This window comes from Crocuta crocuta, unplaced genomic scaffold (genome assembly GCF_008692635.1).
Source record: "Crocuta crocuta isolate KB4526 unplaced genomic scaffold, BGI_CrCroc_1.0 scaffold792, whole genome shotgun sequence".
NCBI lineage: Eukaryota > Metazoa > Chordata > Mammalia > Carnivora > Hyaenidae > Crocuta > Crocuta crocuta.
The window spans coordinates 81,774-91,073 of record NW_027533289.1 but is presented as its reverse complement, the minus strand read 5'-3'; the positions used below and the strand labels follow the sequence as shown (position 1 = coordinate 91,073).

The window sequence follows — 9,300 nt, the reverse complement described above, 5'->3', positions numbered from 1 at the left end:
GACTGCAGCTCAGGTCATGATCTCACGGTTCGTGGGTTCGAGCCCCGCGTCGGACTCTGTGCTGACACCTAACTCAGAGCTTGGAGCCTATTTCAGATTCTGTGCTTCCCTCTCTCTGACCCTCACCTGCTCACCGTGTCTCTCTCTCTCAGAAATAAATAAAACATTATAAAAAAATAAAGTCATTGTTTCTGGAGATTTTCTCTGTTTCTTTTTAGTCTTTGTTGCTTTCAGTCTCCCTTTCCCACTCACAGAATCCCCCTTAATATTTCTTGCAGGGCTAGTTTAGAGACCATGAACTCCTTTGGTTTTTGTTTGTCTGGGAAAGTCTACCTTTCCTTCTATCTGAATGACAGCCTTACTGGGTAAAGTGTTCTTGGCTGTATATTTTTCAATTGAACATGTTGAGGTTACCATGCCACTCCCTTCTGGCCTGAAGTTTTTTGTGGAGAAATCTTCCACAATCTTTTCGATCTTCCCTTTATTAGTTAACAAGTTCTTTTGTTGTGCTGCTTTTGGGGATTTTCTTTATCTGTATATTTTGCCAAATTTACTCTGATATGTCTAGTGTTGGCATGTTTTTGTTGATTTTAATGGAAGTTCTCCATGCCTCCTAGATGTGGTTGTCTGTTTCCTACCCAGTTTGTGGAAATTTTCCACTATAATTCACTCAGATAAAACTTCTTCCTTTTTCTCCCTCTCTTCTTCTAGGACTCCTTTGAAAGGAATGTGATTACACTTAATGTAGTTGCTGAGTTCCCTAAGTGTGATGCAATATTTTAATTTTCCTCTTCTTTCCTGCTCCTTTCCCCCCATAAATTTATCTTCTATGTCACTTAGTCATTCATCTGCTTCTTTCAGTCTTGAGATATCCAATCAGTTTTGCATCTCAGTTACAGCATTTTAAAAATTTCAGCCTGACTTACAGGCTTTTTAGGTCTTTTCTATCTGCCGTAAGGGTATCCCTCATGTCTTCTATGCTTTCCTCAAGCACACCAAGCATCCTTATGATAGTTTAAAAAAAAATTTGTTTGAAGCATATTGCTAATATGTGTATTAATTATATCCCTGGCAAGAATCTTTTATAGTTTTTCTTTTGGGATGATTCATCCATCATGGCGTATATCTATGTCTCTGCCTTCCTTTGTGTTTTAGAAATTCTGTCATGTTTTCTGCTTCTGAAGGAGTGGCTTTATTAAGAAGAGTTCATATACTGTCAAGGGATTGACACTTCAGAAAGCATTTCTTGTGTGTGTGTGCACAGTGCTGTCGTGTATTGGCTGCCCTGTCCCTGAGAGAAGTCCTCTGCAGTTTCTCCTTGCTTCCAGTGGGGAGTGTATGGACCTTGTCCACAATGTTGTAAGTTTAAATAGGTGAGTTTTGTCTGCTTGTTAAAAAAGGCTACTTCCTATTTCCCTGAGAGCTGAGCTATGTCTCAACTATATGGTCAGTAGACTCAGTGAGTGTGGGGGTTTATGCTGATCTTTGGGGGAAAGGTGCACTGTTGCTCTGGTTTCCAGGCACTCTTTCCCTAGCAAGGAAGAACTTTACTAGGTGGGTTGGAAGTTGTTGTGGTGGGAAGCCGGTGGGGTGGGGTAAGGCTTGGTGTTAGTGGCTCAACTTCCACTGGGGGGCGTTGTGATGCTCACTAAAGTTTTTCCATGCTGATTGGTGGGAGGAAATACTGGTATCAGCCCACTCTCTAGTCCCTGGAGATGTAGTTCCCACCGGCCCCTGATCAGGAAGCCCTCACAAAGAGAGAACAATCTGCAATTGTCGGTCCCAGACTTCGGTCAGAACCCTCCCTTCACTCTGTCTGTGTCTAAGCCATATACCCACCTGGAAGCACAGTAACTTTATGTTTTATGTCAGGAGCTCTATCTGGGTTTGAAAACTCCAACCTGTATGAACTCAATATGATAGGGACCCCCACTTATCCTCTGGAAGAGGGTCTTGCTGTGCTGTGGCTGGAGCTGGTTTCTCCCAGGAGAGCAGTTGCCTGAACACCTGGGGGCTTGGAGGTCATAGTGACAGACAACAAGAGGCCAGCATCCAGTGAGCTGCTCTCAGCAGGGGCTCCTATGCTAGTGAACAGGGCAGTGCGGTGGTGCCAGTCAGCTCTCCAGTCTCATGAGTGGCGGTGCCACCTCTCCCAAATGCACTCCAGGAAGGAAACTGTCTCGTCCCATGTGACCCAAGGGATCCTCAGACCTCAGTACTTCCTATGGGCTTCTGTCCTCCTTTTCCACAAAGGCACTGATATGCCCACCAGACTCCACCCAGCGATGGCAGGGGCTTCTGGGTCTTCAGTGCTTTGGCTCCACGTTCACAGGAGATTGACTTGTCATGGTTAACCTTCTGTGTCCACTTGACTCCGTCTTGGTTACCCTGATTAACCATTGTTTCTGTGGATGTCAGTGATGTGTTTCGAGAAGAGATTGGCATTTCCATCCATGGTTTCTGTCTGCATGGGCATCACCCACTCCATTAAGGTTCTGAATAGAATCCAATGCAGAGAGAGGAAGAAATCCCTCATTTCTACTTCCCACGTGTAGTTTGAGCTGTAACATTGATCTCCTCCCACCTTGTTCTGAGAGTTACATCACCAAGTCCCCATGTTTGCAGACAAGACATTAGTTCAGAATGAGATGAGAATTACAACACTGATTTTCCTGGGTCTTCAGCTTGTTATAATAGATCATGGACTTTCAACCTATGTAATCATGTAAACCAATGTTCTTAGGGTTCTGTTCCTCAAGAGATGATTTATTTCTTGTTTAGAGTAATTCAATAAAGCTGTAACTCATTTAAAGTCCTGAGTAACAAGGTGCCATGAAGGAAGTGTCCTGTTGTTTGATTGGGACCAGAGCTGGATGAGGAAAATGAGGACCTGTGGGATCCTGTGGTCTTAGCTGCACAGTCAGTGCATCTGGGACTCCTGTAAAGGTTCAACTGATGTGCCTCAGGATACCTGTATTTCAATCATATTTAGGGACAGGAGGAAGCAAGTGCAAACAACTGTGTCTTTTGTGCATGTTAGTGTAGTTTTCCTATGACAACAAAGTTTCTAATACAGAGAGTGAATAGGTAAGCACAGAATCATGTGTCCAGAGAGGCTACCTGGGGGAAACTGTTGTGTGGAAAGGAAGCCCCAGACCGTGACAGGAAACCTGCCCTTAACCTCCATCTGCACCTGCTCTGGAGAAAAGAAAACAGAATTGTATGGAGTGTGCACCCCCTGGTGGTGCTGATCACCTTCTACAGGGAGGTTTTTGTCTGAGCTCACACTGAAAGCCTTCCCTGTGTCTCTCTCACAGAAATACGTGGCCGTGTCCTCGACTCTCAGGTTGTTCATCTACAGATACAGCGTGTTCTTGGCGTTGTCTCTGGAGATGGTGAATCGGCCCTTCACAGAGTCTGCGTAGCTTGTGCTACTTCCATCAGTATTAATCCATAAAACCCACTCCAGCCCCTTCCCTGGAGCCTGGCGGACCCAGCTCATGCCGTAGCTACTGAAGGTGAATCCAGAGGCTGCACAGGAGAGTCTCAGGGACCCTCCAGGCTTCACCAGGCCTCCCCCAGACTCCACCAGCTGCACCTCACACTGGACACCTGTAGACACAAGACATCCTGGTCAGGAAACTGTCACACATCTAGTATTTCTCTCACTCGTATCCATCCACATACTCAGTGTCTCTTGTTCACCATGAATTACCTTTAAAAACAGCAACCAGGAAAACCCAGCCAAGCACAAAATCCATGGTGAGATGTCTGTGTTCTGTCCTGATCACAGAATGGGAACACCTGGGGCTCCCGGGGCTGGGGCTCCTCTCCCAGCTGCAGGGTCAGGGCTGGGCCGGTTTAATCAGCACAGGCAGCGCCCTATTTGCATATCCTCTGTCTATATATCAATCTCCAGACTTAGATTTGATTCTTTAAAAGTAAATGACAGGGTTAAAGAGGCACTTCTAGGCCACTTTGTGTAATTGGCTTTGTGACAGTGTGAAGAAACCTAATCTGTGAACATAGTTGTATTTGCCGGGTTGTGTCTATTTTTATGTGTCTTTCATCAACATAGGTCATTTTCACTATACAAGTATTTTACATAATTTCTGAAGTTTAGTATAAAATATTTTCTACTGTACCATTGAAAATTGTATAATTTTGTTATTATTTAGTGTATTTTTTCATACTATTTGTGGAATCACAGCTCTTTCCCTGTTGTTCTTAATTTTGTATCTTTCACTTTCCTCATTTTTAAATATTGGTTCTAATAATTTTTGTGGTATCTGTAGTGTTTTATTATGTTTAAGATCATGTCATCTGCAAACAGGTAATTTTCCTTCCTTCTTACTGATTTAAATATCATTTCTTTCTTTCCTTTCTTAAATTTTTTTACAAGTAGTTTATTGTCAAGTTTGTTTCCATATAACACCCAGTGCTCATCCCCACAATTGCCCTCCTCCTTTCCCATCTACCCCCTCCTCCCCACACCTATCAATCCTCAATTTGTTCTAAGCATTCAAGTCTCTCATGGTTTGCCTCTCTCCCTCTTCCCCACTATTTTTCCCCTTCTTCTGCCCCATGGTCCTCCGTTAAGTTCCTCCTAATCCACCTACATGTGCAAACATATGGTAGCTGTTCTCTGCCTGACTTACTTCGCTCAGCATAACACCCTCAAAGTCCATCCACTTTGCTACACATGGCCAGATTTCATTCTTTCACATTACCATGTAGTATTCCATTGTATAGATAAACCACTTCTTGATCCATTCGTCAGTTGATGGACTCTTAGGCTCTTTCCATGATTTGGCTATTGTTGAGAGTACTGCTATGAACATTGGGGTACTTGTCCCCTATGCATCAGCAATCCTATATCCCTAGGGTAAATTCCTAGCAGTGCTATTGCTGGGTCATAGGGGAGTTCTATTGTTAATCTTTGAGGAACCTCCACAATGTTTTATGGAGGGGCTGTACCAGTTTACAATCTCACCAGCAGTGTACGAGGGTGCCCGTTTCTCCACATCCTCGCCAGCATCTAGAGTGTTCTGAAATGTTCATTTTAGCCACTCTGTCTGGTGTGAGGTGGTATCTGAGTGTGGTTTTGATTTGTATTTCCCTGCTGAGGAGGGATGCTGAGCATTGTTTCATGTGTCTGTTGGCCATCTGGATGTCTGTTCATATCTTCTGCCCATTTCTTCACTGGGTTGTTTTTTGTTGTTGTTGTTGTTGTTGTTGTTGTTGTTGTTTTCGGGTGTGGAGTTTGGTGAGTTCCTTATAGATTCTGGATATTAACCCTTTATCTGATATGTCATTTGCAACTATATTTTCCCTTTCCGTCAGTTGTCTATTAGTTTTATGGCTTGTTTTCTGTGCCTTGCAGAAGCTTTTAATCTCGATGAGGTCCCAATTGTTTATTTTTGCTCTTGATTCTTTTGCTTTTGGGCATGTGTCAAGTAAGAAATTACTGCAGTGGAGGCCAAGGAGGTTGCTTCCTGCTTTCTTCTCTAGGATTTTGATGGTTTCCTGTCTCACGTTCAGGTCCTTTATCCATTTTCAGTTTATTTTTGTGTATGATGTAAGAAAATAGTCTAGTTTCATTCTTCTACATGTTGCTGCCCAGTTCTCCCAGCACCATCTGTTAAAGAGTCTGTCTTTTTTCCATTGGATACTCTTTCCTGCTTTGTAAAAGTTTAGTTGGCTGTATATTTTCGGGTCCAATTCTGAGTTCTCAATTATATTCCATTGGTGTGTGTGTCTGTTTTGGTGCCAATACCATACTGTCTTGATGATGACAGCTTTGTAGTAGAGGCTTAAGTCTGGGATGGTGATACCTCCTGCTTTGGTTTTCTTCTTCAATATTACTTTGGCTATTCGGGGACTTTTGTGGTTCCATACAAATTTTAGACTAGTTTGTTCTAGTTTTGAGAAGTATAAGTATGCCGGGGAAATCTTGATTAGGATTGCATTGAATGTGTAGATTGCTTTGGGTAGTAATGCCATTTTAACTATATTTATTCTTCCAATCCATGAGCATGGACTGTTTTTCCATTTCTTTGTGTCTTCTTCAATTTCCTTCATAAGTTTTCTACAGATCTCTTACAACCTTGGTTAGGTTTATTCCTAGGTATTTTGTAGGGTTTTTGTTTTTGTTTTTGTTTTTGGTGCAATTGTGAATGGGATCTGTTTCTTGATTTCTCTTTCTGTTGCTTCATTGTTGGTGTATAAAAATGCAACCGATTTCTGTACGTTGATTTGTACCCTTCAACTTTGCTGAATTATTGGATAAGTTCTAGTAGGCTTCTGGTGGAATCTGTCGGGTTTTCTATGTAGAGTATCATGTCGTCTGCAAAAGGTGAAAGTTTGACTTCTTCTTTTCCAATTCTGATGCCTTTGATTTCCTTTTTTTGTCTGATATCTGATGTTAGGACTTCCAGCACTATGTTAAACAACAATGGTGAGAGAGGACATCCCTGTCGTGTTCCTGATCTCAGGGGAAAAACTCTCGGTTTTTCCCCATTGAGGATGATGTTAGCTGAGGGCTTCTCATAGATGGCATTTATGATGTTTAAGTAAGTTCCTTCTATCCTGACTTTCCATAGAGGCTTTATTAAGAAGGGATGATGTATTTTGTCAAATGTTTTTTCTGCATCTATCGAGAGGATCCTATGGTTTTTATCTTTTCTTTTGTTGATGTGATGTATCACATTGATTGATTTCCAAATAATGAAGCAACCGAGTAACCCAGGAGTGAAACCCACTTGATCTTGGTGGATAATTTTTTTATGTGCTGTTGGATTCGATTTGCAAGGATCTTGTTGAGAATTTTTGCATCCGTATTCATCAAGGATATTGGCTTGTAGTTCTCTTTTTTGGCTGGGTCTCTTTCTGGCTTGGGAATCAGAGTGATCCCTCCTTCAAAGAATGAGTCCAGGAGTTTTTCTTAGATTTCTATTTTTTGGAATAGCTTGAGAAGAATTGGTATTAGTTTTGTTTTAAACGTCTGGTAGAATTCCAAAGGGAAGCCATCAGGTCCAGGGCTTTTATTTGTTGGGAGATTTTTGATAACTGATTTGATTTCTTCAGTAGTTATGGGTCTGTTCAGATTTTGTATCTCTTCCCATATGAATTTTGGTAGTTAGTGTATGTTTAGGAAATGTCCATTTCTTCTAAGATGTCCAATTTGTTGGCATATAATTTTTCATAGTATTCCCTGNGTGGATAATTTTTTTATGTGCTGTTGGATTCGATTTGCAAGGATCTTGTTGAGAATTTTTGCATCCGTATTCATCAAGGATATTGGCTTGTAGTTCTCTTTTTTGGCTGGGTCTCTTTCTGGCTTGGGAATCAGAGTGATCCCTCCTTCAAAGAATGAGTCCAGGAGTTTTTCTTAGATTTCTATTTTTTGGAATAGCTTGAGAAGAATTGGTATTAGTTTTGTTTTAAACGTCTGGTAGAATTCCAAAGGGAAGCCATCAGGTCCAGGGCTTTTATTTGTTGGGAGATTTTTGATAACTGATTTGATTTCTTCAGTAGTTATGGGTCTGTTCAGATTTTGTATCTCTTCCCATATGAATTTTGGTAGTTAGTGTATGTTTAGGAAATGTCCATTTCTTCTAAGATGTCCAATTTGTTGGCATATAATTTTTCATAGTATTCCCTGATAATTTCTTGTATATCTAAGGGGTTGGTTGTAATCAGTCCATTTTCCTTCATGATTTTGTCTATTTGGGTGCTCTCTCTTTTCTTTTTGAGAAGCCTTGGTAGAGGTTTGTCAATTTTGTTCATTTTTTCAAAAAACCAACTCTTGGTTTCATTGATCTCTTCAACTGCTTTATTTGGTCTCTATGATGTTTATTTCTGCTCTGATTCTTACTATATCTCTTCTTCTACTGGGTTTAGTGCGTTCTTGTTGCCCTGCCTCTAGTTCCTTAGGTGAGCTGTTAGATTTTGCACTTCTGTTTTTTCTAATTTCTTGAAATAGGTCTGGAGTGCAACATACTTTTCTCTTAGGACTGCTTTCGCCGCATCCCATAGAGTTTGGATTGCTGTGTTTTCATTTTCATTTCTTTCTATATATTTTTAATGTCTTCTCTAATTGCCTGATTGGCCCTTTCATTCTTTAGTAGGGTGTTCTTTAACTTCCATGTTTTTGGAGGTTTTCCAGACTTCTTCCTATGATTGATTTCAAGTTTCAAAGCATTATGATCTGAGACTGTGCATGGTATGATCTGAATTCTTTTAAATTTATTGAGGGCTGCTTTATCTCCCAGTATGTGATCTTTCTTGGATAATGTGCCATGTGCACTTGAGAAGAAAGTGAATTCCCTGGCCTCAGGATGTAGAGTTCTAAATATATCTGTGAGATTCATCTGGTCGAATGTGTCTTTCAAGTCCACTGTTTCTTTTGTGATTTTCTATCTGGTTGACCTATCCACTGCTGTGAGCAGAGTATTAAAGTCCCCTGCTATTACCACATTCTTATCTATAAGATTGTTTCTGTTTGTGATTAATTATTTTAAATATTTAGGTGCTGCCATATTAGGGTATGACATTTACATTTGTTAGTTCTTCCTGATGGATAGACCCTGTAATTATTATATAATGCCCTTCTTCATCTCTTATTATGTCTTTAATTTAAAGTCCGGTTTGTCTGATATAAGTATAGCTACTCCAGCTCTCTTTTGATGTCCAGTAGCATGATATATATTTCTCCATTCCCTTACTTTTAATCTGAAGCTATCTTCCAGTCTGAGATGCGTTTCTTGTAGACAGCACATAGATGGATTTTGTTTTTTTATCCATTCTGCTACCTATGTCTTTTGATTGGAGCATTCAGCCCATTTACATTCAGTGTTATTATTGAATTATGTGGGTTTAGAGTCTTTGTGTCTTTTGTGGGATTCATGCTTGTGGTGGTGTCTCTGGTATCTTGGTTTCTTGCAACCTTTCCTTCAGAGCGTCCCCCTCAGTATTTCTAGTAGGGCTGGCTTAGTGGTGGCAAATTCTTTCAATTTTTGTTTTTATGGAAAGATTTTTATTTCTCCTTCTATTCTGAATGACATGCTTGCTGGATAAAGGATTCTTGACTACATATTTTTTCTGTTCATCACATTGAAGATCTCCTGTCATTCCTTTCTGGCTTGCCAAGTATCAGTAGATCGGTCTGTCACCATTCTGATAGGTGTCCGTTTGTATGTTAGGGCCCTTTTCTCCATAGCTGCTTTAAAAATTCTCTCTTTGTCTTTGTATTTTGCCATTTTTACTATGATATGCTGTGCAGAAGATCAATTCAAATTA

General features: G+C 40.7%; 1 gene segment (V, D, J or C); it reads right to left on the bottom strand.

The window, feature by feature from the left end:
• Positions 1–3,355: 3,355 nt before the first annotated feature.
• LOC144218276 (immunoglobulin heavy variable 3-74-like) lies at positions 3,356–3,761 on the bottom strand. The segment is given in 2 exon segments: positions 3,356–3,612; positions 3,716–3,761. Coding segments are annotated over 2 exon segments (303 nt in total).
• Positions 3,762–9,300: the final 5,539 nt, after the last annotated feature.